The following is a 26,824-nucleotide window of genomic DNA, read 5'->3' as shown; positions in this document are numbered from 1 at the left end:
CGAACGACTATACCCGTGCCAAAGCCTGCGAGATTGTAGGATAATCGACAAGTTCGCTCCAAATTTGGCATCAAGCCCCACTTGAATTGGCAAAAGAGATCATTCGTCTCATCCTTAGCGAGGAAGAGATTCCTTCAGTGGATTCGCGATATTATGATTTCGCACAGGTAACCAGAAAACCATGCACAACTTGATCAACAATGGAACTTGATACTATGACATCAGACTGTCGAGAATTGAAGATGCCTAGAAAATCGGAGTTTGTGACATCTCTCTAGTACCTACCTAAGGCAAGGTCTCAACATGAGTATAAATCTCCTGTGTGAAGACCCCCGACAAAGAACTCTGACAACGACAAGGTACCACATCACACTCCAATTCACAGACCACACTTGAACAACCATACTATAACACCACGACACCAACTTCACAACCAAACATCAAAACACTATCACACTATTTTCGAAGCATTACAAAAACTAAACAACATGCATTCCTCCCTTCGCGCCGTCTTCTTTGGAATTTTGGGCATCTCGACATCTGCCTACGCCGAGCATCTCCGAGTCGTCTGGTCATCAGGCGCCTTCGGCGCCATTGGTGGCCCCGACGGATCCGGCACCAACGGCGGCTACACCGGCTTCGCCATTCTCAATGACGCCGGTGAGGCTGTCTACGACCAGTCCTACCCCAACGACCACTCTCCCTGTTACAACACTGGTGACGGCCGCGCGTTCACCATCGAAGGCGACTGCTGGGATACCGGACGAGTCTTCCACTGCAAGTCGGACTTTGGTGGCGCGCCCAAGACATGCGAGGTCAAGGACAGCAACGGCAACGTTCTTGGCAGCGGGACACAACAGAAGGATACTCAATTCATTGGTATTGCTATTGGTATCGACGCTACTTGCGTAGTTGAGTTTGACTCTGACGGATCTGGCTGTCCTGTTGATGACGGCCACGGTCCCCTTCATGTTACCTCGGGCTAGGGTTTGGCCCGACTGGCTGACCAGAGCTGCATATAATCAGTACATGGTAGCCTGTTAGGAATGAATGTGTACAGAAAATAGGGAGATTGAAAGAATAGCAGCTACGAGTCCTGTGGGACTGTGGATACCTGAGGCAGTGGCTGGTGCCCCAGGCAACAGCTGCCTGATCCACCTCCTGGTTGATCCAGCCCACCGCAGCCACCTTCACCACAACATCACCAACCAACGGTCAATACCAGTAGTATTGCCTCATTGCTTGCCTCGTTGGTCCAGATGAGCAGTGTGTACTGCCCACAAGTCCCCTTTCCGCAGAGAATAGAAGAACTACAACTTGGAGTACTATCATACTATGTAAATGCAAGATTTCTGAAAATCCATGTGAAGTACCATTTGCACGTGTCCCGAATGTGTTCCTACTCAGATTCAGGTGAGGACTGGAGCGTTCGCATTGAAGCTCCAGCGATCAAGACCAAAATCAGAGGAGACGAACTCAGAGGTCTAAATATCTAAATTGCCTTATTTCGAAGCCGTCTTGACTGTGTCAATAATCGCCTGTTGGTATTCCTTTCACAGGGAATTTGGTTCGAACCGTAGGGTCCTGGGGGTGACGAAGTATCAATATCTCTGTATTGATTGATTCTGCGTAAGGAGTAAAAGGGAGATTCCAACCGGAGGTTGGAAAGGTAGTCGAGGTCTAATTGTACTCCCTCGAGGTGGCCCATGCTCTGCCCTTACTCGCGGCCGAATTGGGCTTCCAATCCGACATCGCCAGTAAAACTAACTCCTCGAGACAAAAGCTCTTTGAATACAGCTACCACATCATTGTCTGACGTGGCATGGAAACTCCTTTTCACCTTTCAGCTTTAGAGGCTAGCCTGATCGTACCTCTCATAATATCATGTCTGGTGGATTAAAAGAAGAAAGAGTGCCTGAGCAAGCCACTCAGGAATCAGTTGAAAGTTGTGAATGCCTCAGATGTTAGCGGCTGGGGCTAGTTGTTATTTCTTAGCGTTCTAGACTCCCAATCTCCCCGAAGGCCCAAAGGGGACCGGTGTTCTGCCACCACCCGCATCGGAGAACATGGTAGTATTACTATTAACAAATGGCAGCCGTTATAAACTCAATTTTATTACTGATAGCCACTTAGTCTCCGTACCCAGTGGCGAGGCCTGCTGGAAGCGGGGTGTGCGGGGTGGACAGGCACCTCGGTAGGCCGCGGACGGAATGAAACAAGGTTCCTGTGTCATTCATCCGGTCTTGTTTGTTTGTTTGTTTGTTTTATATTTAACGCCATGGCGGCAAAGGCGCAGTCGCCCCATCCGGTCTTCCCATATTCGCCGACGGAGTTCTTTAAGCGCAATGATATCAGCTACATGTATATATATGAAGCGAGGTCTGAGGGCATACAACAAACCATCTATCTATCACAGCGGACGAACTGAACTAAAGCCAGACACCTCAACGTTATATTGGATCAATGTCGCGCTTCGAAATTTACGATGAAGACCTCGCCGGTCTCAAAGACAAGGTTGTCTTAGTGACAGGTATATCCACCTCGCGACTAAACTGTACCTTACACCGTTTTGGTTCGAACTGCACGACTGTGCAGCAAGGGAGACAGCCGATATGTTCTGAAAGCGACTGTTACCAAGATCTATGCTGACTAGATCTATCAGGCGGCTCCTCGGGTATCGGCCTGGGAACGGTCAACCTTCTCCTCTCTCTGGGCGCGCGAGTTACCAATATTGATCTGAGTCTACCCAAATCGTCGGAGCCTGGCGAGCCGTCTCCGATAGACTCTCGTCTAACTTTCGAGCCATGCAATGTGTGCGATTGGCAAGCTCTTCGTGGCGTGTTCGCCCGTACTGTGGAGCGGGAAGGTCGCATTGATGCTGTTTTCGCAAACGCCGGTAAATTTGCCCACCTCGCAAATTCGTTACACTGTCTTTTGAAGTTGCCGTCACCACTAGTCTGCGTAGCCATTGAGTTCAAGGCCGCTGCAGTTTAATGATTCATGAAACCCAGTAGATTGAGGACAAGATGACGGAGTACCGCGGACAATAACTAGGGCTAACGGCAGTGGTACTAGGAGTCGGAGCCCGGACCCGGTTCATCGATGATGAGATTGATGCTGTGGATGGAGAGTTGAAAGCACCAGATTTGAGCTGTGTGGAGACGAATCTCCTCAGCGTCATTTCGACCGTCAAACTCGCCGTTCACCATATGCGCAAGCAGAAGACCGGGGGCAGCATAGTCCTTACTGCGTCTGTCAGCTCTTGGTCAAGATTCAAAGCTGTTGATTACAGTAAGTATCACTTTTATCAACGATTTCCATTTACCCGCAGATGATACTTGCCACAGCATTGTCATCTGTATGATCTTGCAACAAGGGCGATGTTGACTTCAGGATACTCACAATTTGAACTGCAAGACTAATACAACCAATCACAATAGCCACGTCTAAGCATGCTTTGCTCGGTCTTATGCGTAGCCTCATTACGCATCTGGAAGAGCTTCCTGTTCCGATCAGGCTCAACTCCCTCGCTCCAGGCTGGACCAAGTCCGGTATCGTCAACGAGGAGATGGTGTCTCTCACGGGGCTCGCTTTGAACACACCCGAACAGGTTGCCCGATCGGCGGCTTTCCTCATGAGTGACAACAACAGGAATGGAGAGGTGATCTTCATCGACGGCGGGAAATACTGGGAGATTGAAGAAGCTCTGGGCGGAGCTGGCGTCGGGAGCTTTGTCGGCCCTTCGCTACCGGCCGGCAGCGATCAAGGATCGGATTGGGACCGCTACCTGGAGTTTTCCAGAAGGATGAATCTAGCTTTCAAGGGTCTTTAGTAATGTGCCAAAGATACTTGCTTGCGGATGGTGCAATACATACTAATGCCAAGAGGCATGACTGAGTTGGCAATGAAGGTGCATACATAGGGCATTAATTTTATGCTGAGAAATGAAGCTGTCCGGTAGCTCAGGTTTTTAACTAGCAATAAGAGACTTAAAGCGAATTGCTTTGAATATCATGCCAAACCCACTTCAAATGTACTTGTCTTTGTTGACGTCGGCAAGCATAGCTGCATATATCCACTTCCGCAAACTAATTCCCGAGTCTGGATACAGCTGTGGAATGGTATGACCATTTCTTGGTTCAAATAAGTACAAGTAGAATTGTAACGCAATATTGTCGATCCTCGGCCCTTTGTACGTAGTGTAACTCGACATTCGATCAGGTGTGGCTGAGGGAAATACGAAGGCAGCAGATATACGATCAAAGGATTGAACATGTAGTGTCGTTCCAATCTGTATTGGCAGGGTAAAGAAATTCCATAGCACCAGCTTGAACTTTCAAACACCGGATCTGAACTTGCTTACCAAGACGTAAGATATCAGGCTGGGGTTCCGATGTAAGCTGAATCTTACCTGCATAATGCCGCTCCGACGAGGGTTAGAACCGCTCCTGCTGAAGACGCCACAACTCTGAATGATGGTGGGCTGAGTCTATCAGCTAATTACTATTGGGCATTGGTTCCAGCAACCAAGACAAGAAAGCCTCACTGCTTCCAATCAGTCCAGTTTGAGCCCTCTTTTGATGACCCAGAGGCACTGGTGGCTGCAATATTGCAGTAGGCGTGACGGTGCCCGCGGCCCGGTTGCCTCACAGCCTTACTTCAAGTTGCGAGATTTTGAAAGGGATGGTTCTGGATCCCTCTTATTTCAGACATCTCTTCTTTCTTGGGTTCCTCCGAGAATGTCATCCAGTACTCGGAGACTCTAGCAAAAGTCACACCATGACAGACCCAGCTCGCAAAGCGCGCTCGGCAATCTGCCACAAGTGTCGTGCTACGACCAAGAAGCTTTTCACCTGCATTCAATGCAATAATCTCGCATTCTGTGACGATTGCTGGTCCGAATGGGAGCTTCACGAGCCGGGTGCTGTCGGCTGGGATGGTAGACCGCACGAGAAGTCTAATCCCCAGGTGGTCCAGAGATTGGGCGAAATCCTGGAACCCACCCACTCAACGACTGAGCACGAACTCGAATTCCAATCCGATGAAGATACCACATGGTTTGGAGTTGGGCGAGACTCAACCAATCAACCCATACTGCAAGACTATGGACGATTCGCCACGTTGATGAGCGATAATCAAACCCCAGACAATGGGAATCGGTACCCTCAGCTTGTGTCGTTCATTGGGCAAACAGGTAGGTGTTCTTACAACCATTTTCACGATGGCGCAATTGACTGATTGTCTTTAGGGGCCGGTAAGAGCACGTTGATCAAGATGCTGATTGATAGGCTTGCCATGCTTGACCGCGGGGCAAAGTATCCGTCGCCTGTTACTTCGTCTAATAACGACCGCGTTCCGACAACTGGCGATGTCCACCTCTATGCCGATCCGATGTCTTACAACACCCAAGCACCTGTACTATACGCAGATTGCGAGGGTTTAGATGGCGGGGAAGCTGTACCATCAGGTCTGCGCCATCGTACAAAGGGAAAAGAGGAGGCTCTAGGGATCCTCAACGATGTCACGAATGTCATGGGCAAGACTGGTCTAGGCAGATCGCCGAAGCCATCAACTGCTAGTCGTTCTTCTGGTGTCATTGATACATCCTCGAAGCGAAAGTTCGGAAAATCGCGCTACGCATCTCAACGGGACCTCGAATGGGCAGTAACACCAGAAACGAAGAAGAGAGAATACGCAGTCACACAACTCTATCCCAGACTGCTCTACACCTTCTCAGACGTGGTTGTTTTCGTACTGAGAAACCCCAGGTAAGAGGCTGCCATCTTTTTCCATGAAGCAATGCTTTCTGACTAGGATAGGGCTTTTGAATCCACTGTCCTCGACAAGCTTCTGGAATGGGGATCGGCTTCGATCGACAAGTCGCTGAACCAGCCTGCTCTCCCCCACGCAGTCATTGTCCTCAATGCGACAGACAATGTGGATGAAGATGAATGGAATATTGAGACCGCGACTGCTCGTCTTCTCGATGACATTAGTGGAGCGATTTTCCGTGAACCTCGATTCGAAGAGCAAGCCAGGCTTTGGCAGGACATCGGTCGAACCATTAACACTACCAAAGACTTACTCGACTGCTACTATGCTTCGACCTCCGTCATTCGAGTTCCGTCTCGCGGTCGCTACATGCTCATGGACGATCAGATGGGGAAGTTATTTGAGCTGATCAACAAAAGATGCCAAGCGTCTCTACTGACCAAGAAGCGTGTTCGAATGCTCGCAACTGCCGACAAGTTGCAGGTCTACCTCCACGCAGCTTACGATCACTTCTCTCGCGACCTAGATACCCCATTTGATTTTGTCAAGGAAGCACTTAAGCACAATCCCATTCCACAGGACTTCAGTGGCAACATCTTGAACTTGGCGATCTCAATCACCAACAACTCGACACAAATTGCACAACAAGGTGGAGGAACTCAACGGATCTTCGAAAAGATGGTGCCAATGATATCCTCCTGCATCATGCTAGACTCAGTCCGTCAGAACTTCCTGGGTAAATGCCGAAACCTCTCTTTCAATCTTTCGTGGATTTCTGCAATGTCGCTTTAGAAGGATACGCGGACTTTTATGCGCCATGCACTTTTTCTCATCCTAAATATGAAAAATGCTATAACGTCAAGTTTGGGCATGATCCAAAAGGTCACCAGAACAAACATGGACGTATTTTTGCAGCAGGCAGTTATCAGTCAGATGTTGATCTTCAAGACTTTGCTGGTCAATGGATTGACCAGATTCGGAATGACTTGCGTCAGAACCATGCCAAGTTTCTCGATGCCACCTCACGAGTGCGCGAGCAAAGTGAGCACAAGATCGCTGCCGATCTTCACAGGTATCAACTCAACGACCTATACTACTCTCTAGGTAGTGTGGGGGACTTCATCAGTCACTCGACTTGCTTTTCGTGCCTCAGAGAGCTCCCTGAACATCCACTGCCGTGTGGTCACGTTTTGTGTCTACCGTTTGTCGTAGAAGAAGCTGGGGCTCCGCCTGATGAAGCATCAAAGATACCCGTACCGGAGGCAAGCATCACTGACATGTATCTCCGAGGCACATTCAAACTCAAGAGGATTCGCATTGTGGTTAGCAAACAGCTATCAACCACAAACATCTTTCTGTGCTTGCGAACAGACTCTGAGCCATACCCGCACTCGAGTAACGCATTCCTCCCAATCAGCGGCTTTCCTCGAGAGCTGATGAGCGAAGAAAGTCAGAGAAAGGGTGAGTTTCCTTCCAAGTACAATTTTCGAACCCGGCTGAGTTTAAATGTTCAATGGAATCATGGGTGGCTAAACAACTGTTCGACTTACAGCACAAACACCTCGTTCAAACAAGCTTCTGAAAAGCGTGGCTGAGCTTCGCAAGGCGAATACCCAACGATATAGAAGTATGAGGGAACGCGCTGGCGCTGTGTCTGGGATGCATGACCATCTGGACGACTCTAGTTCTTCCTTGAGCACCCAGAGGTCGCGAGTATCGGGAGATTCGAATCGGTCTGCTCCTATCACTCCAGCCGACGTCGGCAAATGGTCGGCTGGGAAGGACGAGTTGTTGAGCCCCGAGAAGTTCATATTCGAATTGGAAGCATAGCTAGTTTGCTAGGCGTGGGTTCTAGATGGATTTGGTCGTCAAGTTTAATCATCATCACTGAACATTGCAGGAAATGCATACACGGGGAAGAGGCAATGGAGGGATAGAAACATGAAGCCATGGGAGAAGAGTTGAGGGGATATAACACGAACGCTCACTTAGTAACCGGTCTGTGGGCTGTCGGAATCTCCGCGGAGTGCTTATGCATATCTGTACATGTATCTAGGCCAGAGGCATTTTTCATATTATTTGCTGCAAGCAAACGAAGACAGCGAATACTTTTTCCTTTGAGTCTGCGCTTGCCGTCAATATACCTTGAGTAGTAGATATACAATCCACATCAGGTATGTCATGCTGGAAAATGAAGACATCTTGGCTAAATCAATCCTTGTTCATGCTTTCGCTTGGCAATCATGTCGTTGCGACATAATCACAGCCGCGCTTCTACGGGTAGTACCTGAAGTGACTATATCAGTGCAGTATTTAGGTACTAAGTATATATACTGTAGGTACCTCAGTGACACGATAAAGGATTATCTTGACTGTGATCTAAGCGACAAATATGTGAAATTGGATGGTCTGGATTTCCCCTTCGCCAAGCCTCATCTGTTTGGACGTGGGACCTCATTCGCCCTACTTATCTATCTGCAACTGAACGCTGCTGTGACTTGACAAGTCTCTAGGCCACAACCGAGAATGACCAATTCTCCGATACTTGCGTAATAGGATACTCGTATTGCATCACATCTACTCTTCATCCGAAGGTTCACCAGGCCAGAGGAACCACGACAAGACGATGAGAAACTTCAAGAAAGCCGCCGTCCATAGAGCACCAGCAATCCCCAGGGAACTGTGCGCAAACAAGCCACCGCAGATAGCACCGATAAGAAGCAAGACGGGCGCGCCGACCCTTCGGTTCCGCTCAGCGTTGCGAACGCTGAAAAGCTCAGCGTCGGAGAACAGATCGCAGTAGATACTCGTCAACACAACACTCGTGAGGGCGTTGTACTTGAGTGCACGGCTCGTGACGGCCTGGCCGCAGCTCTGGAAGGCGATCAGGGCGATAGGCACCAGGACGTTCCATGCGATCTCGTCCTTGCCGGCCGTAGGGCCAACAGTCAGGATGACGGCGGCAGCGACGCAAAGGATCGTCTGGGCGATGAAGGACGCGCAGAGGACCCAGCGCTTCTTGGGAGAGAAGAAGCGGTGGAAACGGCTGAAGAAGAAGGAGCCGAGGCAGAAGGAGATGAGTGAGGTGGCGGATTTGATCCAGCGGGTGGATTCGGTGGGCGCGGCGAGGCCGAGGCCGATGTAGACTGTATTTCCTGTTTTACGCGGTGCGTGAGTAATGTGGGATTGCGAAAGCTTCGGGCCGTTATTGTGGGCAAGGAAGACTTGGAAGGGATCTTACCTGTTTGCATAGACACAAAGGAACCCCAGATGGAGATGGAAGAGCTGTCGAGCAGGCCGGTGATGATATAGCACGCCAAAAGGACCAAATCGACCCAGTCGCGCTGGACGTCCGTGGTGAGCTTTTTCCGCAGAGACTTGGAGGCCGGTTTCCGGGCGCCGTTGCCTCCGCCTAGGAGAGGCTGCTCTTCATCGGCGTGGGCGTGCGAGTCGCCGTTCACGACCGGCACCGAATTGGTGACGGAACCGTAGTTGCCGCCCGTTGAGCTCATCTTTGCGGAGTTGTGGGTATGTTGGTTGGATTGGTCGCTTCTGATCGCGAGGTAGAGAGGTTACCGAGAAGCAGCAGCTTCAACTTCACTCGAAATAGGATGCCCCTCGAAGAGACTGGAAGCTCTGACCAAGTGACGTTGGTTGACGGAAACCTATGCGGATATAAATAACCCTCTCTCTCTCTCTCTCTCTCTCTCTCAAGTTGACATGGATGTACCGAGGATGGGGGAGAAAGACAGCCGGTGGGTGCTGACACGCAATGTTCTTTGAATCGTTGTGCTTTGGAAAGACTGAAGAAACGCCCAAAGGCCAAGAGCTCGAGCACTTCGGATCTGCCGTGGTCCACCCGCGAAAAGTTTCCAGGTTTCCAGCCTGGTTTATATGGGCCAAAGGGCGGAAAGCAATGCCGAAAGAAAGCCAAGACCAAGAGCGATCTATCCCCGCTCGTGAATCTCTGGGCGGACTGTTCTGACGGGATAGCAAGAGGCCATTCGACGGACCGGGGTATTATCTGTGACTTTCGGGCCTTTAGGGGGGCGTGGGATTTGAGCAAGAGAGTGAGGGGGAAACGCGAGCTGGACAAGCAAGCCCATCAGAAATAGCCTTGAACCTCAAGCTAAGCTCAGTCTGAGAAGGGATGTGCAGAATGCCACTACAGTCACGCAGTGAAACCGGGGCCTGACAACGCCTGGCCGCGGACCAGCTTCTTCTCCAGGATCTCCGACATATGCCCCGTCCAATCGATGGTCCTGGAGATGCATTCGAGTTGCATTGGAGTCGAGCTCAAGCCGCAGGAACCTGCGTCATGGCCTGCTGCAGACATGCCATGCCGCCAACGTCGTAGCGAACGATGGAGAAGAGCTTCAGCAGCTCCCCTATAAAAGCCAATTGCGGTCCGTTGAGTGACGAGCTTAAACGCCAGGCCACCTCAGTGCGTCCAGTTTCTCACAATTAGTCTCTTACTTCCCCTCCCCCCTCCCTGGCCCTGGTCTACGGCAAGCGTTCCTCTGTTCCCCTGGCATGCCGGCTATCACTGGGGAGGTAAGTTGACTGGTTCATCCCCGCATGGGCGAGAGGTGCCACGCCCATCGCTCTGCCGCGTTTCAGCCAGTGAGGGGGAGCTCTTGTTGAACATTCCATGCAAGGTGGCATGCAGCAGCGCCAGCTTTCGAAGCTGCTTGGTTTGGTAAGTGTGGTAAGGTACCTTACTACCTTGCCATTGTTGCTACAGCTGCGGGGGAGCTTGGGTCTCGGGGGTGGTTCGGCATGTGCGTCGACGGATTGGTGGGTGTGTGGCAGACGTGGGATCTTGGTTTGTGTGTGTGTGTGTGTGTGTGTGTGTGTGTGTCACTGTTCGGTTCAACCTGCAGACTACAGCGATGGGCGGGTGAGGTGATGCGCCGATGACTATGACGGATGGATGGTGCCTTTTGTAAGCTCCCCCGTGTTTACGTACTACGACTTGGTTGCGACATTGGCGAGGCCGAGGAAGAGGTCAAGGCATTGGTATTGGCATGGCTAAGTCGGATGATGAAGTCTTGAAAGGGGGTATAAAATAGTCTCTTGTTCCCAGTGTCACGGGCAAAGTGGTCCTTTCTCGAAGACTTTCTTACCTCACGTCTCATTCTTAGCCATTGAAGTAAGAGAGGATCAACTGTAGACTCAATTGACTTCCATTGCCCTTCCCTAATTCGAGCTACCCTCTTGGCACACTACATCCCCCGGTCCCATCGCAACAGTCTCCATCACCACAAACTCTTGGCCCAACATGCATCTCACCCAACCCACGGCAGCCAAGCTGCTGCTCCTCTGGGCATCGGCCGGCGAGCTGTGCTCGGCGGCGCCGCACTTCGACAGCCCCCGCGAGCGCCTCCTCCGAGGGATGGACATCCCCGCAAGCTACAAGAAGAAGAGCACCAGCAACCCCTACGTCCCGGGCTTCAGGGATCCCAACGACGGCGCCGTCGATTCGGTCGGCGACGGCCTTGACCCGCTTCCCTACCGCAACGGGCTCGGCGCCTCGGTGCTGGGGCCCTGGAACAGCGAGCGCTCGCGCCAGAACCCGGATTTGGTGCGGCCGCCTTCGACGGACAAGGGGAATATGCCCAACATGCGGTGGAGTTTTGCGGATTCGCATATCCGGATTGAGGTGAGTAATTGGTTTTCGTCGCCAATTGAGTCCAATTGAGCTGGCAGAGTGGCACTGAAGCCATACAAAAGCGCACAATCGACCACTGACACCATCTGTCAAACGACAGGAAGGCGGATGGACCCGACAGACGACTGTCCGTGAGTTGTCCACCAGCGTCGAGCTTGCCGGCGTGAACATGCGTCTTGGTGAGGGCGTCATCCGAGAGCTTCACTGGCACAAGGAGGCTGAATGGGCGTACGTCTTGGACGGCGAGGTCCGCGTTACGGCGCTTGACTACGAGGGCGGCAACTTCATCGACGACCTCAAGAAGGGCGGTAAGCACACTCTGCTTTTGGCAATCTATTGACGATGTCGATCAACGTGGATTTCGGGAACTAGGACAACAGAAGCTGACAGACGTGACCAACACAGACCTCTGGTACTTCCCATCAGGCGTACCTCACTCCCTGCAAGGACTGAGTCCCAACGGCACCGAGTTCCTCCTCATCTTCGACGACGGCCGTTTCTCCGAGGAATCAACCTTTATCCTATCCGACTGGCTTGCCCACACGCCCAAATCAGTCATTGCCGAAAATTTCCACCTCGAGCCCGAAGTTTTCAAACACCTCCCCGAGGGCGAGAAATATATCTTCCAAGGCACGCTCCCGGGCCCCATTGACGAGGAACGGCCCAAGGGCAAGCACGCCAAGAAGTCCCGCTTCAACTTCACCCACAGGATGCTCGACCAGGAGCCCGAGCAGACGTCGGGCGGCGAGGTCCGCATCACCGACTCCAAGAACTTTCCCATCTCCAAGACTGTAAGAAACTGAAACTTTTGACGCCTCCCACGGGTGTTCAAGACTGACCCATACTTCTCATAGGTTGCTGCCGCCCACCTCACAATCCAGCCCGGTGCGCTGCGCGAGATGCACTGGCATCCCAATGCTGACGAGTGGTCCTTTTTCATCAAGGGTCGGGCCCGTATTACCATCTTTGCGGCCGAGGGCACCGCCCGCACTTTCGATTATGTCCCTGGTGATGTTGGTATTGTGCCGAAGAATATGGGCCATTTTGTTGAGAATATCGGTGATGAGCCAATCGAGATGCTCGAGATCTTCAGGGCAGATGAGTTCCGCGATTTCTCTCTCTTCCAGTGGATGGGTGAGACGCCCAAGAAGCTGGTGATTGATCACTTGTTCAAGGATGACAAGGACAACGGTGAAAAGTTCTGGAACGAGGTGAAGGAGGCCCAGAAGGATCCCATCACCAAGTTTCAGAAGGAGAGTAGTTCCTCGCAGTCGGAGAGAATGGAGGAGTTGTAAGACGAATTATGTATGTACACCACGTAAAATGTAGTTTAGGAGTGTAAAAGCATAGCATCACATTTTCAAAACAAAGGTTCCACTGCGTATCAATCTGTTTGGACTTGAATTTATTGAACAACACTAGGAATAGACATTTCATCAACACAATTCCTCTGCCGGGAAGGGGACCTAAATCGATCACAGGGTACTAGTACGCCTTTTTCTGCAGCCAGATATCTCCCATTACTCATTCAGCTCGTGAGCAGACTTGACAGCTTTCGACTTTCCAGTATCGATCACAACAGCGGGGTCCTCGGGGTCTCCATCGCGAGTAACCTCGCTTCCACGCTTTGTCGTGATGGTCGTCCTATAATGTATCGCGTCAGTGCTATCTTCATCACAAACTCAAGATCTCTTGAACCACTTACTTTTCACCCTTCACATCAAGGACCTTGCCCTCGGGGTTGCCACTGCCCCATTTCCAGCTGACAGTGTCGCCCTTCTTGGGTCCCTTCTTGGCCTTGCCGCCACCATTCTCCTTGTCGTCGCCTTCCTCACCATCATCTTCCATCTCCTCGTCGCCGTCCTCATCCTTCTCCTCGGCTTCTTCTTCCTTATCATCATCGGCGTTCTCATCCGACTTCTCAGTCGACTTGCCCTCGCCCTGGCGCGTCTGCCGCTTTTTGCTGGATCCGTTCTCCTCACTGGCGTTCTTGCGCTTGTCGCCGGCCTTCTCCTCGCTGTCGTCCTCGGCCTCTTCGTCAGCATCTTCCTCGGCCTTCTCCTTGTCATCTTCGACCTCCTCCTCCTCCTCCTCCTTCTTGGACCCATTCTGCTTCTTGGACCCATTCGACTCAGCCTTCTCTTCGTCGCCGTTCTCCACCTTCTTGGAAGACTTTCCATTCGACTTGGACGCGCCATTCTCCTTGCCCTGGGCCTTTAGGAAGTCGTGACCCCAATTCTTCAGTGAAGCATACGACTTGGTCTTCTTCACTTCCTCGGGTGACTTATCGCTATTCGACTTTGACTCTTGCGCCAAGTGTCGCTTGCTGTTTCCCGTGTCGCTCATTAGCATCTCAACCGTCTCATAGTCCAACAGCCCTGTCTCATCACGAGTGGCGCTCACCAGTATGCCACGACCTTGCGCATATGCTCAACCTGGTCGTCCGTGTACTCGTCCTCCTTCTTGTCGGGGTTCGCCTGGAGGATCTCGACAATCTTGCGCCCGCTGTCGTGTCCGACCGACTCGCCTTCGTCCTCGGCATCGTCCTTGGGCCAGCCTGCGCTGTTGGAGTCGTCTGACTTGAGCCAGGACTCGAGGTCCTCGGCCGTCATGTTGACGTACTCATTGAACTCGGAGATGACCTCTTCTTTGGCCTTGACCATGTTGGCGGTTTATGATGTACGTGACTGGGAGGTAGTAAATGGTAGTTGAACGCTCGGGCAGGGATGCAGCTAGCTATCAAAGTTTTCGTGGGATAACAACGATCGATTTCACGTAGCAGTGTAACAGGAAGCAGTTATGTGCAAGGCAGCCCCTCGCAAGGAGGACCCGAGAGCTATTTGAATCAAACTCAATTCAGTTACCTCATCCATCATTCACACTCTTCACCTCCGCTCTCAGATCTAAAACCCAGGCCCAGCCTTTCCAGTTTTCTTTTTCCTCCTTTTCCTCCACAATTAAAGGGTGCCCACAGATGCGTTCACACAAACACAGAAAACACAGACCGAACGCGGCCACATTCGTCATGATGTCTCGGGCTGATGGTGGTGTCGTCATAGAATCCCCTTGCATAAGTGGCACAACTTACGCCGTGGGCGCCCCAGTGGTTGCACTGGTGCAAACATGGGAAAAAGACAATGAAGCTTAGGGGCCATGGTGTCGAAGCTATAGCTCCAAGCTCCAAAGTTTAAAGCTGAGCTGAGAGCTGAGCTGAGCTCCGGGGGCGTCCTGTGAGGTCTACGGCCATTGACCAATGATTCGGCTTCATCTGTTGGGAGCTCTGGCTTGCTTCAACATCGAGGTCTGAGCCCATACAAGTCTTTACGATCCCGTTTGCGAATGTCACCGGCTGCAACACTGACATTGACATTGACACACAAGACATCCGGCATTTGTATGGAATTTTCGTCTGTTTTTGTAGAAATGCTACTACTTTACCATCGGCCCCAAAGACCGCTCTTGGACACCCGAGAACCCAAAGTCTCACCTCGATTCTTCCGTTCCAGGCCAAGCGCCAGGCACAGATTCTTCGCCGTCCCCTGATGCAGCATTTGGCGCATTCCCCATGTCTCATGCGAATTGGCAACCGGTCTGATCCGTCTTGACAACGTCTGCGAGGTTCGAGCCGAGCTGGCCAGCGCGTGCGATCCAGGCCTGTCGAGAGGAAACAATTTCGTTAGCATGCTTGCGCTCACTGTTCCTAGTTGCAACGCTTGTGGAATTCATCCTCAATTTATCTACTCCCCTTTGTGGTATAGCGTTGCACATTGTTCCGAGAAAGGAGAAGGAAGGGCTTACATCGAGAACGGCGTCTTCCGGGTTTCGCTGGCGACTGAGCACGAACAGCGTCGTAAAGTTGCTGGCTTGCACGAGCGCAAAGTCTGGGGTGTAGTCTATGGGGGAAAACCACATCGTCAGCTCCAGTACCTCGACAAGGTTTCGGCACCGACGCGGAAGAGCATCTCCGGGCCTATGTCGCCCTCCCTCATTCACTGGGACGCATTGCACGTACCTTGGACAATATAATTCGGACCGGCGCAGTCGGGCCCGGGCTGGCCGGGGAACTGTACGCGAAGGACGCCCTTGGCCCCGTATGACGGATCGGCGGGCGCGGCGGTGCCCAGGATATTGATAGCGCGGCCCCCGGCCTCGCAGGTGTTGTTGACCTTGACAGTGCCGTTGTCCTGAATGTCACTCGCCGTTAGCCCGTCACACCCCACTCTTGGTCAAGATAAGTCACGTCAGGATGAGGAAAGTATGTGCGCACGTTCAGAGAGTACTGTGCAAAGATGCACCGGCAGCCGGCGGTGAAGGGCGCAACAGTGCCGGCGACCTGGTACCAACGGCCGAGGTAGGACTCGAGGTCAAAGGCGGCGTCGGGGGTAGGGTAGAAGCAGTTTCCGTCCCAGGTGGACTGGACGACGTTGGGGATGCTCGGCGCGGGCGAGGTGTCGTTGGTGACTGCGACGGCGGACGCGACGGCTGCGCAGGAGAGGATGGTGGGGAGGGCGGACGGTCTCATCGTGATGGCTTCGTTTGGGTCAAGATGTCTAATAACTAGAGACAAGTCTAATAACTCTGGTCGTCGCGAGGAATGTGTGGTTTGTGGTTGCAATTGGTTGCCGAGTCCATCGCGAGTTCATCCCATTGTGCGGCTGTCATACCTTTTTATCCAATCCAGTTCCCATCGTGGAGTTGTCCAAAGACAACGGCAATAGTTTTCTCATATGATGATGAGCGCGCCAATGCTTCGCTCGCAGAACTGAGTTGTCCGAGGTCCGAATCCCAAGCTGTCAAACCCGCTTGAGATTCTCAAGGCCCTTGTAAGTATTCGAGCTGTTCAGTGGAACATTGAGAGCTCAGCAACTTTCTCCAGCTGAGCAGCACAGAGTGGTGACGACACTGATGCCTTTTTGGGCTATGAATTCGTTCTTCGCCAAGTCGGTTGGCTGCGCGGCCCTGCAGCGATGGGGTTCCTGTGGGCTCTTGTAGCTCTTTTCTCGGCACCTACGGTTTGTTCTCAAAGAGCTCAGCCAACGTGCCAACATCCTGTCGATAGTAGCGGCTGCTGTGCCTCTTTAGTGGGCTTCAAAGGCTCTGGGTACCCGTTGCTGATCGTCAGGGCCTTGATGGCATCGTGCCGTTTTCTCCGCAATATGGCGCCGCCAATCGGCGGTTTCAGCTTGGGATCTGGGATTCGATGGTCTGATGGTTCCTGGGCTAGAGATCCTGAGCTACCGAAATGGTTTCTTGATGAACATTGGGACCACATCGTTGGGGCCACTTGCGGAAGTTCAACGTTCAAGAGAGGAGAATGCGGAGGCAACCCGAAGCGGCCACTGGTGGGCCCGGAACATATTTGACCAAAGAGAGTAAATAAGATGGTGTTGAATAGCAAGAACTGCTATCGAAAACGTATGACAAAGTCGAGTTGCGGTTATTCCATAGTCCAATCATTGCTTGGGATGTTGTTGATTTATCATATGTGTCTTTCACAGACACAGACTGTGGCAAGATATTAGCAGTAAAGTACCTTGATCAAGTGAGGTGTAATCGAGGACGACGTAACGTAGAAGTCGATCGAAGGAACTCGTACTTATTATACTGAAGTTCTGAACAAAGCTAAGCAATGTCCTTGCTCTGTACAATGGTACCGAAAGCATCACCAATCTCACTCAGCGCAACCTTGACGAGCTGCGCGGCATCAACGCCCGGAATGTCACGATCGCCGACCGCATCCTCAGCCACCAAAACGTCAAATCCACGCTGGGCAGCCTGCCTTGCAGTAGTAGACACGCAAACATGAGCCTTTTCGACCAGCATATTAGCGATCGCACAAACTCCTCTTGCGAATTCTACCATGAGACTTACCATGTAACCAGTCAACACAATCTTCTTCCCCCTCCCACCCGACCCCTCCAAATGCGCCTGCAAATCCGTCCCCGCAAAGGAACCAGGGAACTGCTTCCTCACAACCTTTTCACCATCCTTGGGCTTCAGCTCGTCAAACTCCTCGGCCAGCTTGGTCCCGGGGGTAAAGACGGGTGCGCCTTCGGGGGTGGCGTGGACGACGTGCACGATGCTGCCAGCCTGGCCTGCGTTACGGTACTTTTGCAGCAGAGCGGCGATGGCCTTGCGTGAGGAGGCGACGTCCTGGACAGCGAGTTTTCCTTCTGCGTACTCGTTTTGGGCGTCGATGATGATGAGTGTGCTGTCTGTGGGTGAGGCCGTCGTTGGCGGGGCGCCGACGATTTGGCGGAAGGATGTTGCTGAGGCCATTGTGGAGGTGAGTTGCTAGTACTTTCGTTACGGTGAAGCTGTATCCTCCAGAACTGTTGAACTCCAGAGTTCCTCCAGAATAAGTCAATTAGTTATAAGAGCGATGAGAGAAGATGAGATCACTTCATGAGGCTCTTCAACTTGGCTTGGTCAGCTAGCAATTACATGTGGGAGCCGAAGGCGTCTGTTTGTCTCCGCACTTTGTCATTGAACCCCCCGCAATTTGTCATCGATCGCGCTATGCAGTTTCTTGCTGTCGTTTGACGCCATCAGCTAATGTCTTGGGAGAGGAAGTTTACTGGGCGATGTAACAACGAGCTTGGCTTATGTTGTGGAAGCTCTTCGGAATTGGCTCGGAACGCAATCAGAAAGCGGTCGTGTGCGGAACTAGCCCAGTAAACATCAAGGCACATTTGAACGAGGCATCAACAGTTGTCATTAGAATTGAATCACTCCATACCTAATTGAAACATCGTGGGGGTCGGGGTCTTTTCGTTGCGACTCTTTCATCAAAAACATCACTTGTACCAATCTTCAGCCCGCATTGCTGCCAACATTCACCTCCACTTGTTATCCCATCCAGCCTGATCAATAGCAAAAGCAATAGCCAGCTCGGCGAATCTCGCCATGTGCTCAATAGAAAACACGCCCGTCTCATCGTCAACATCCATGGTATCCTTTTCCGTGTGCACATACGGATCAAACTCTCCAGGGAACCCGCCCGCAACAGGGTTTCCCTCGGACGCAAATGTAGCAGGGAATCCGAGCTTGGTGTATGACATGTAATCGGACCCCGCGCCGGGCATGAGCTCGTAGACGCTCGTCGTGATGTTGATGTACTCCTCGCTCAGGTCCACCGCCCACTTGGTCAACGGCGCGTCCGCGTCCGTCTTGATGAAGCCAATGGACTCGGTGGCATTGCGCGCGATAAAGGCCGTCATGTCGAACTCCATCATGGCCCCGATATTCGCGCCCTCCTTCTTCTTGTAGGCTGCGACGGCCTGGCTGCCGAGCAACCCGCCCTCCTCGGCCGCGTACCAGTGGAACTCGACGGGTCCCTCCTTGGGCACGAAGCCGCTCGTCGCGAGAACGCGGAAGGCCTCGAGGATGCTCACGGTGCCGGAGCAGTCGTCGTCGGCGCCGGGGGCGGGCAGCAAGGGGAAGAGGTAGTTTGCCGAGTCCTGGTGGGCGCCGATGATGGTCAGGGGTTTGGAGAAGTCGCGGACCTTGGGCTCGAAGCGGGCGATGATGGAGGACTGGGGGAACTCGTGGGTGAAGTACTCGAGAGAGATGTGGGCGTGGAAGGGGGACTCGGCGATGATGGAGGCGACGTGGTCGTGCAGCCAGACGGAGCTCTCCTCGCCGGTGACGCCGCCGTAGTATCTGTTGTAGTAGCTCGTCATGTGCTTCAGGACGTCGTGCATGTTTGTCTGGTTGACCTTGGGGAAGAGGGGTTTGATGAGGCTTTGGTGAGTGATCTTAGGGAGGTCTGCAGTCGCGACGTTATCAGCTAGTTGTACAAGTATTGCGCAAGGAGCAATCCCGATAGTGATATGAACTAGACTTACTCGCTTTGCCTGCAAAGGTATTGACGTGGTCGGCGTAGAGCTCCTGGAAATCTGTGATATCGCGGAATTTGCTGCCCTTGCGCCGCAGACGAAGCTTATCGCCCTCGGTCATCCATTCCGCCATCTTCTCGCCATGGACGTGGATGAGTCTGGGCTCGGCCAGCGTGTCCGCCAACTCGGGCTGGAGAGAGATCAGGGCGTCCACGGGGTCGGCATATTTCTCGAGCGCTTCGGCGATTGCATCTTTGCTTTTCATCGCGATCACGGGGGCTTTACCCCAGTTGGCGGCATCGTTAGTCGTCGGTTCGGCAGTGGAAGCGAGCACGCGCTGATCGTCGGGGGAGCTCAGCACAAGCTGGGAAGAGCCCAGCAGGAGGAGCAATTTGGCTGCGAGAGAGTAGCGCATGACGGGCGGTGTTACGATGGGAACTGTCGATGGATGGACTGGAAGAGGGTCCTCTGGACAATAGAAGAAGAGGAGGAGGAGGAGGAAAGGTTTTGATCTATCAGAAAGAAACGAGTAAGTCGTCGTCAGCAAGTAACCGAGCTCGGAAGGTCACCAGCGGCCGCAATGATGCAATTGTACGGCACGGAGATCCGTCAGAGGGTCAGAGTCAGAGATAGCAGGGGTCCGTCGCAAAAGTCCCCTACTCCGTACTCAAAGTCCCCAAAGTCCCTCTTAATGGTGCTTTATGCGGTGGTCACAGCTCCAAGTCAAGGTTTCTACAGCAACACTAAGAGAGTCTGCCTAACAACTAGCGATCAGAGCACTCAAATGACCAGCTTCAGGAGATTCCTACAGTCCTGGCTATGACAGACTCATGAGAATGAAGATGAAGGAAATTGACAGTTACCGAGTACATATCATCGAGCACTGGGAGCATTGAGCTTGTACCTTTGGCGGCAAAGTAGTCTTGTACTAGTGGTTGCCGCGTAGAACTTTCGTCTACTACCTGATTGATGTAATCAACGGGCTAACTAGCAGCCCGTCTTACAATGTTACAAACGTAAGATTAGACCATGTCGAAAGTTGCGTTGCAAGATACAAACCATTGAGTCTTCTGTCATAGGCACTTTGAGGTGGATTATGCCAGCTCAAAAGACATTACAGTCCAAATTGCGTCAACAGAGTCTTGGGCGGCCGGCCACGCGGCCAACGCCTCCCGCAGTTCCGGAGCAAGATCGAATTCGAACACATGAGACCCGGACCCAATCGTCCACTCCTCCTCACCATTCGGCAAATGAACCACAGCAGACGTGTTCAGCGGCACCGTCACCTCCAACGCGAACCTCCCATCCGCCCAAATCTCCCACCGACTCCGGATCAAGCCGTACGGGCTCAAAAACTCCACGCTGGCGTGCCGTAGGTCTCCTCCCAGCTGGGGCCGAACCCGGAACCTCTTCCACCCGGCATCGAGCGGCGACAGCCCACCAATGCCGGCGTGCATCCAATTCGCGACGCTACCGAGCGCGTAGTGGTTGAAGCTCGTCATCTCGCCCGGGTTGATCGTTCCATCTTCCAGCATGCTGTCCCGCCTCTCCCAGACTGTGGTAGCGCCCATGCGGATGGGGTACAGCCAGGAAGGACACCCCGTCTCTAAAAAGCATGCGGTAGGCGTGCTGGACATACCCTGTCTCTGACAGCGCGTGAAGTATCACGGGCGTACCAGCGAAGCCGGTGGACACTCTGAACTTGGAATACTGCACTAGTCGCGCGAGTCTTGCGGCTGCAGCCTCGCGCTGGGCGGGGGTGTCGTGTAAGTCAAAAAGAAGGGCCAGTGCCAGTGCCGTTTGTGAGTCTGCGACGATGAAGCCTGCTTTGGTGGTGATGTACTTGTCCTGGAAGAGCTGCTTGAGGCGCTTGTGCTCGCTGGCGAGGTCCTCGGCGTCAGATGGAAGGTCGATGATGCTTGCGATCTGGGAGACGATGCCTGTGACGTGAACCAGATACGCGTCCGCAACGAGGGTGCCGTCCGTCCTGGCTAGACCTGGCTCGGCGGGCGGCGCGTTGGGATCAAGCCAGTCACCCAGCTGCCAGAGCGAATGATGGTGACTCTGAATGGGTCTGCGACTGCCTTTTTGGGTGTCCTCGCTCACAAGGTACATAATCTCTCATCAACTTGGGCTTTCATAAGGCAGGCAAGGCCGTGGTGGGAAATCTGAGTTGAAGATGAAGTCAATGATGGTTAGATACAATTCCTATTCAAAGAAGGTCACAGCAGACATGGAGTGTGACATGCTCACTCAGCACAGCAACGTTGCTGAAGGTGAGCCCACCTACTCACTATCTCTCACCGATGCTCACCTGCATAGTCTCTCGGTGACACCCTCTCACCGAGATGTCGGTCTAGGTCCGTCCTTGAACGCTTGAACGCAGAGAACACCCCCTTTCTGAGCATCCCCCCCCCCCCCCCCCCCCCCGAAAGCCAATCATCAGCGGTCAACTTCCCCGCAAGTTCCGCTAACTTGGGTTCCCCGTAGCAATCAATGCGCCCATCTCCCCCCGGGGTCCTGCGCACTTGGCCATTGGACGCCAGCAACATCCGGAATCCGCTAGTCGGGCAGGTTTCGATGGAAGCCAACGCCAAAGCGACCCCAAGAAGGTCACAGGTGAGGAGGAGATCCATTCTTTTTTTCCTCCTCCCGCATGACCAACCGAAACCTTCCGATCCATGGGGTGGGCTTTGGCCAGTATCACGATACTTGAGTTGGGCGTCACTTTCATGTTGTAGAGACCGAATCTATTCTGCGAGCAGTTACACATAATACGACGCCATCAGCTGCGATTTTCAATATGATCTCGCCCAGGGCCAATGATGACGAATCAACGACGGCACCCCTCGACCGGATAGAAAACACAGGCTCTCAGTCTCAGTCTCAGTCTCAGTCACAATCTCACTCTCACTCTCACTCTCAAACCCCCTCTCAGCCTCAATCTCACTCTCACTCGCGATCCCATGCCCGATCTCACTCACAATCCCAAGCTTACTCTCATTTCGGCTCAGCCGTGACGCCGGCTGCTTCGTCAACATGGGGTCTCGGCGAGCCAACACCCTCACGCCACCTCTCTTCTGAAGCATCAACATCGCCGGCAGAGTCCTGGAGGCTCGATGAGTTCGTCACCGACCCCGGTTACCTCGCCTACCAAGAGGAGCTGAGATGCCTCATCTTCAACACAGCGCAAACGGCGGCCCCCACACGGGAGGGCACTCCTGAGGCAGCTGATGGTGGCTTTTCTGCTGGGGGGTTCGCGGCGCCGGGTACTATCTTGGGCGACGAGGGAGCCGCACGGCGGCAGGCTGGCCAAATTCTGGGGACAGGACGGAGGTTGGAGTATCTGAAGAACTACGTCGGCGAAGTCGCGACATGGGTACGTTCCCGTGACAGTCAGCCCCTTCACAACATCGTTACCAATGCTTATTCTTTCACAATAGCTCGACATGTTTGACAGCGACCGGGCCTTTGGCATACAAGTCCCCGTTCTCGCCCGCAGCTCACCTGCACTCCTCTACGCCGTCCTCGCGCTTTCGGCGCGTCAGATGGAGCGAAAGGAGGGGAAGCAGACCTCGTTCGACAGCCTCGAGCTATACCAAGAAGCCATCCGCCTATTGACCCCGTTGCTGCAATCCCGAGACCAAAAGATCATTCCCATCTGCACGATTCTGTGCTGCCTCGAGATGATGTCGGCCAGTGCTCAGGACTGGAGGAAGCATCTCGAAGGGTGCGCCGCACTCTTTGACTCGTTCTACGTTCACGGCTTCAGCGGCGGTCTACTTCAAGCCGTCTTCTGGTGCTACGCACGAATGGGTATGTGTCAATCCCTTTGATCCCTTCTCAGAATCAACCCTCTTGCTAACAAACTCATCAGACCTATGCGGCGCCCTCATCTCCGACGGAACAGAAAGCACCCTCCTCACCCCCTCAAAATGGCTCCCCAGCGGCGCCTCCCACTCCGAAGCAAGCGAACTCTTCCACCAGTCCGGGACCCCAGACATGCACGCCAACTACGCCGTCTACCTCTGCGCCAAAGTCTGCGAGCTCGTCGCCGACAGGACACGCTACTTTGAGCTCGGCGACGCAAGCGGCTGCAGCAGCCCCGACGAGCTCACCGACCGCTGGGTTTGCCTCTGGGAAGATCTACAAGCCTGGACGCGCGACCGGCCGCCGGAGCTGCTGCCCGTCCAGAGCATCCAGAGTAGTCCGTTCCCTCAGGTTCTGTTCCTGCACTGGGCGGCCATTTCTTCGAACCAGCTTTATCACACGGCTTGCACACTTTTGCTGGGTTCCATGCCGCGGCCGCTAAACCTCAAGCTGGGCGGCGTCACGGGCTCCGCCATATGGCATGCCAAGTGCATCTGCGGCATATCGCTCGCGAACCCACACCAAGGCTGCTTGAACAACGCCATTCAACCCCTTTGGGTCGCGGGCCGGCTTCTCAGTCACAAGTCGGAGCACGCTCTCCTCGTGAAGCTCATCCGCAGCATCGAGGCTGTAACGGGATGGGGCACGTGCTGGAGAATCGATGATCTGGAGGCCGCTTGGGGCTACAAGGTCCGTAAGGAACTCAGGATTGCCGACATGCTTAGGTGATTTTATCCTCCATTGTCACGCTGATTACTTCAACTACTCATGTGGTAACGGTTATGTTGACCTGAGGGCGGCGCGGTGTATTCGCGTCCAACAAGTGTCTGATTATCTACATCAACCCCCCCCAATCCTCTCGAACTTTCGTCGAGAAGCCGTCGACGTTCCAGCCAGTCGTCGACTTAACACGATCAAAACACCCCAGAATCGCCTTCTGCTGAGGCTCGTACGTCATCCTCTGCGCCGCCAGATACAGCGACGCGACTAAACAAAGATCCCAACTATCTCTCCGGTCGTTGTTTAGCGCGATCCCGCAGACGCGCTGAGCATGCCACAGTGGCGACATAGACGATGACGACGACTTCTTCCCCGCCGCCGTCGCCGCCTGCAACGTCCGCGGCTTATTCTGAAGCAACAGCAACATGGCCGTATGATACAGCTGGTTCGCAAAGACGGCAGCACCATTAGTGAAGAGGATCACGGGGAAGAGCGTCTCGTCGCCGCCGTCCATTTCCACCATGGGGCGGAACTCCTGCGCCCGGTTGGTGTACCAGGATCCCAGGGCGTCGCTGAGCATCGTCCAGCGGTGGACGGGTGTGAGTGGGACGCCGCCGAGGTCGAGGTCGGCTGGGGTTTGTGGTGGGAAGCTTCCTGAGCAAAAGTTTACTACTTTTGCGCAGAGGAGAAGGGGTTCGATGGTGTATTGGAAGATTGTCTCTGCGATGGCGGAGGAGTTCCATTGCTGTGGGATCGGGTTGTAGGATAGGTGTTCGGGGATCGATATGGGAGCGCCGGTTACGAGTGCGGCGGCGAGTTCTGCGCTTTGTTAGCTTCTGTTCAACCATGATGTGGAATACAATATGCATCAGGTAAAGTGGCAAGGAAGCGGGTGTACCTAGTCGAATCAACACTGCTAATATCGAGATGGTCTTTGGAGTTGCTTCAGCTAGTGCCACGTCCCAAAAGTTGTGATCTATGACAGTGGAGAGGCTGTTCCAGCCGCTGGGGATGTCGGAGATGAATCGGCATGCCGTAGATAGTGTCAAGTGAACCAGATCGCTGTCGCTGATGACTGCTCCGTTTGGCTGGAAAGCTTTCGCCTGAGCCAGAGACTTGAGGTATTCGACGTCGCCAGATACGATGCGCATATCGGCCTGTTGTGCCGTCGCAGCAACGGCGAGAAGCGAGTGAAGAACCATTTCGGACTCGATCGCCAGACGCGAAACGTGAAGACCAAAAGTCTGTCCCATATCACACAAGTCAAGCTGCGAAAACATCATTAGCAATTCAGCGACCAGAAGCTTATACACGAAAGCTCGATGTTGGACTCACCCATGGCGCGACCTGGTACCTAAAGTGACGCAACAGCTGCAGCAGGCGATCTTGCGATATGCTCCCGGCCGCAGACATGCCGGATCCTCTCCTCTCCCTCACCGAGTTTGGCGACATGGACATCATCTCTCCGGGACTCACCACCCCGATACTATCGCCACCAACCGCAAAGGATCCCGAGCCGTGGTCAGGCGACTGGCCCAGCCCCGCTGGCCCTTCGTTTCCCAGCGAGAGCAAGACGTTCAAGGCTGTCTCGTACGCGGCATCGTTATTTGGCGATGGACCCGTCAGCTTCCCCGTGATGTCGAGGTTTCGCACCGGCGATGAGAGGCTCTCGTGAATCTGAGGCGGCCGCCATTGCGTAAGCGGTGAGTGGTGGTGGTGATTCAGGGGCGCGAGGCTCGGCTCGAGAGGTAGCGGTTTGGTGGTCGCCGCTGGCGGCGGTTCTGGGGTTTGGGTATTTGCATGGAAGGTTATCACCGTTGGCGTTGGTGTTTGCGACGGTGGCGGTGGTGGTAGAGATTCGTGGTTGTGGTTCAGGTCATTTGAGATGCCTCGGTTGACTCCATGTTGCTCGTGCGACGGCGAAGATATATGCAATGATGGGTCTTTGGCAGCTTGCTTGGAAGACCCGGCACCTACAAACTACACCTATGTGTGAGTTGCGGAACATGAAACTGGGTGATGACTTATAGTAGTTTACGGACCTGAAGTCGCGAGTATTTCGGCGTTGTCGCATCAGCCACCTTGGGCGAGGGCGACACCGTCAAGGCATTCTTATTCAAGAATGTAAGTCTTGGGCCGTAGTGGCATTCGAAGTTTCCATCGATGCATCGCTGGCATCGCGGCTTTCCTTCATCGCCTATATTTTGGTCAATAAAGAGGTCTACGGCAACTTGATGAGCGTCATAGAGTGAGAGAGGTGAGAGCTACAATGTCACCCCATAACATGTCGGTGAGATGCTTCCTCAGTGGGTCTGCGACAACTTTTTACGAGAAATCCGAAAAGAAGACATTGAGAACGTGGGAGAGAGGCTTACATTTGCGCCGTCGGACCCGACACTTCATACACCCCGTCCGCGTCCTCTTGTGTCTCTGTTTCGAACCTCCCGGACCAGCTCCAGCTCCAGCTCCAGAGCCGCTTGCTGATACTGCATCCGTATCATCCGCCATTATCGCAACCAGCTGCTATGTTTGGGGTGCTTGTTGTGTGCCCATGGCTGGAGGACGGACAACGGCGGCTGGGGGGGGGGATAATCTTGTCGGATTGGGAAGGCGGAAAAGGTCCCCAACAGATAGTGGAGGGTTTCCCGAGGTACGGTCTCGACTCCTGGAGCTCTGGGAGCATGGACGGGGAAGAAAGACCTTTGCTGGAGTGCTGGAGTCTCTGGGGAAAGTTGGTGTGTGTGGAACAGGGGGGGAGGACGAATACACAGCGACGAGTTGGGGATCAGTTGACACGAGTGCGGTTCGGGGTAAGCGTTTACAGGGACATTGTTGTTTGTGGATATTATCGATGGGGTTTGATCACTGATGGGATGATTCTCATGCTTTGGCGACTTGGATGATGCTAGCTGAGTCTACGGATAATAGGCCACGGATCTCCAATGTTAGGTCT

General features: G+C 53.4%; 12 protein-coding genes across 12 annotated transcripts; 5 read left to right on the top strand and 7 right to left on the bottom strand.

The window, feature by feature from the left end:
- Positions 1-27: 27 nt before the first annotated feature.
- On the top strand, positions 28-1,123 carry BDP81DRAFT_213796 (uncharacterized protein). The gene is made up of 2 exons (XM_060582683.1): positions 28-167; positions 226-1,123. The coding sequence occupies exon 2, from the start codon at positions 489-491 to the stop codon at positions 984-986; it is 498 nt and encodes a 165-aa protein (XP_060446393.1). The 5' UTR covers positions 28-167; positions 226-488; the 3' UTR covers positions 987-1,123.
- A 1,216-nt stretch (positions 1,124-2,339) lies between these two features.
- BDP81DRAFT_425884 (short-chain dehydrogenase) lies at positions 2,340-4,018 on the top strand. Its single transcript, XM_060590252.1, has 4 exons — positions 2,340-2,530; positions 2,663-2,896; positions 3,076-3,291; positions 3,441-4,018. The coding sequence occupies exons 1-4, from the start codon at positions 2,464-2,466 to the stop codon at positions 3,830-3,832; spliced, it is 909 nt and encodes a 302-aa protein (XP_060446392.1). The 5' UTR covers positions 2,340-2,463; the 3' UTR covers positions 3,833-4,018.
- Positions 4,019-4,779: 761 nt separating this feature from the next.
- BDP81DRAFT_448900 (uncharacterized protein) lies at positions 4,780-7,602 on the top strand (the record flags this gene model as incomplete). The annotated part of the gene is made up of 6 exons (XM_060592345.1): positions 4,780-5,194; positions 5,249-5,768; positions 5,820-6,508; positions 6,565-6,813; positions 6,877-7,233; positions 7,325-7,602. 6 exons carry the CDS (start codon positions 4,780-4,782, stop codon positions 7,600-7,602), a joined length of 2,508 nt encoding a protein of 835 aa, XP_060446391.1.
- A 374-nt stretch (positions 7,603-7,976) lies between these two features.
- On the bottom strand, positions 7,977-9,480 carry BDP81DRAFT_480680 (uncharacterized protein). Its single transcript, XM_060594936.1, has 2 exons — positions 9,014-9,480; positions 7,977-8,927 (listed from the first exon to the last, which is right to left on the bottom strand). The coding sequence occupies exons 1-2, from the start codon at positions 9,282-9,284 to the stop codon at positions 8,350-8,352; spliced, it is 849 nt and encodes a 282-aa protein (XP_060446390.1). The 5' UTR covers positions 9,285-9,480; the 3' UTR covers positions 7,977-8,349.
- A 1,188-nt stretch (positions 9,481-10,668) lies between these two features.
- On the top strand, positions 10,669-12,825 carry BDP81DRAFT_347199 (oxalate decarboxylase family bicupin). Its single transcript, XM_060586133.1, has 4 exons — positions 10,669-11,434; positions 11,544-11,751; positions 11,849-12,234; positions 12,298-12,825. The coding sequence occupies exons 1-4, from the start codon at positions 11,054-11,056 to the stop codon at positions 12,736-12,738; spliced, it is 1,416 nt and encodes a 471-aa protein (XP_060446389.1). The 5' UTR covers positions 10,669-11,053; the 3' UTR covers positions 12,739-12,825.
- A 138-nt stretch (positions 12,826-12,963) lies between these two features.
- BDP81DRAFT_480678 (uncharacterized protein) lies at positions 12,964-14,210 on the bottom strand (the record flags this gene model as incomplete). Its single annotated transcript, XM_060594935.1, has 3 exons — positions 13,847-14,210; positions 13,149-13,769; positions 12,964-13,087 (listed from the first exon to the last, which is right to left on the bottom strand). The coding sequence occupies exons 1-3, from the start codon at positions 14,104-14,106 to the stop codon at positions 12,964-12,966; spliced, it is 1,005 nt and encodes a 334-aa protein (XP_060446388.1). The 5' UTR covers positions 14,107-14,210.
- Positions 14,211-14,999: 789 nt separating this feature from the next.
- On the bottom strand, positions 15,000-16,187 carry BDP81DRAFT_213722 (lipocalin-like domain-containing protein). Its single transcript, XM_060582682.1, has 4 exons — positions 15,711-16,187; positions 15,456-15,627; positions 15,242-15,336; positions 15,000-15,097 (listed from the first exon to the last, which is right to left on the bottom strand). The coding sequence occupies exons 1-4, from the start codon at positions 15,963-15,965 to the stop codon at positions 15,014-15,016; spliced, it is 606 nt and encodes a 201-aa protein (XP_060446387.1). The 5' UTR covers positions 15,966-16,187; the 3' UTR covers positions 15,000-15,013.
- An 878-nt stretch (positions 16,188-17,065) lies between these two features.
- Positions 17,066-17,722, bottom strand: BDP81DRAFT_448895 (isochorismatase; the record flags this gene model as incomplete). The annotated part of the gene is made up of 2 exons (XM_060592344.1): positions 17,066-17,251; positions 17,315-17,722. The coding sequence occupies 2 exons, from the start codon at positions 17,720-17,722 to the stop codon at positions 17,066-17,068; spliced, it is 594 nt and encodes a 197-aa protein (XP_060446386.1).
- Positions 17,723-18,279: 557 nt separating this feature from the next.
- Positions 18,280-19,696, bottom strand: BDP81DRAFT_316987 (peptidase family M28; the record flags this gene model as incomplete). Its single annotated transcript, XM_060584215.1, has 2 exons — positions 18,280-19,211; positions 19,291-19,696. The coding sequence occupies 2 exons, from the start codon at positions 19,694-19,696 to the stop codon at positions 18,280-18,282; spliced, it is 1,338 nt and encodes a 445-aa protein (XP_060446385.1).
- Positions 19,697-20,375: 679 nt separating this feature from the next.
- On the bottom strand, positions 20,376-21,396 carry BDP81DRAFT_460410 (bacterial alpha-L-rhamnosidase-domain-containing protein; the record flags this gene model as incomplete). The annotated part of the gene is made up of 2 exons (XM_060593652.1): positions 20,376-20,887; positions 20,958-21,396. 2 exons carry the CDS (start codon positions 21,394-21,396, stop codon positions 20,376-20,378), a joined length of 951 nt encoding a protein of 316 aa, XP_060446384.1.
- Positions 21,397-22,084: 688 nt separating this feature from the next.
- On the top strand, positions 22,085-23,880 carry BDP81DRAFT_318031 (C6 zinc finger domain-containing protein; the record flags this gene model as incomplete). The annotated part of the gene is made up of 3 exons (XM_060584317.1): positions 22,085-22,660; positions 22,725-23,097; positions 23,159-23,880. The coding sequence occupies 3 exons, from the start codon at positions 22,085-22,087 to the stop codon at positions 23,878-23,880; spliced, it is 1,671 nt and encodes a 556-aa protein (XP_060446383.1).
- A 53-nt stretch (positions 23,881-23,933) lies between these two features.
- Positions 23,934-26,670, bottom strand: BDP81DRAFT_213675 (uncharacterized protein). Its single transcript, XM_060582681.1, has 5 exons — positions 26,247-26,670; positions 25,914-26,068; positions 25,207-25,851; positions 24,770-25,139; positions 23,934-24,690 (listed from the first exon to the last, which is right to left on the bottom strand). Exons 1-5 carry the CDS (start codon positions 26,377-26,379, stop codon positions 23,987-23,989), a joined length of 2,007 nt encoding a protein of 668 aa, XP_060446382.1. The 5' UTR covers positions 26,380-26,670; the 3' UTR covers positions 23,934-23,986.
- Positions 26,671-26,824: the final 154 nt, after the last annotated feature.

Source organism: Colletotrichum phormii (genome assembly GCF_030913505.1).
Source record: "Colletotrichum phormii strain CBS 102054 chromosome Unknown BDP81scaffold_8, whole genome shotgun sequence".
Taxonomy (NCBI): Eukaryota; Fungi; Ascomycota; class Sordariomycetes; order Glomerellales; family Glomerellaceae; genus Colletotrichum; species Colletotrichum phormii.
This window is presented reverse-complemented; position numbering and strand designations above follow the sequence as displayed.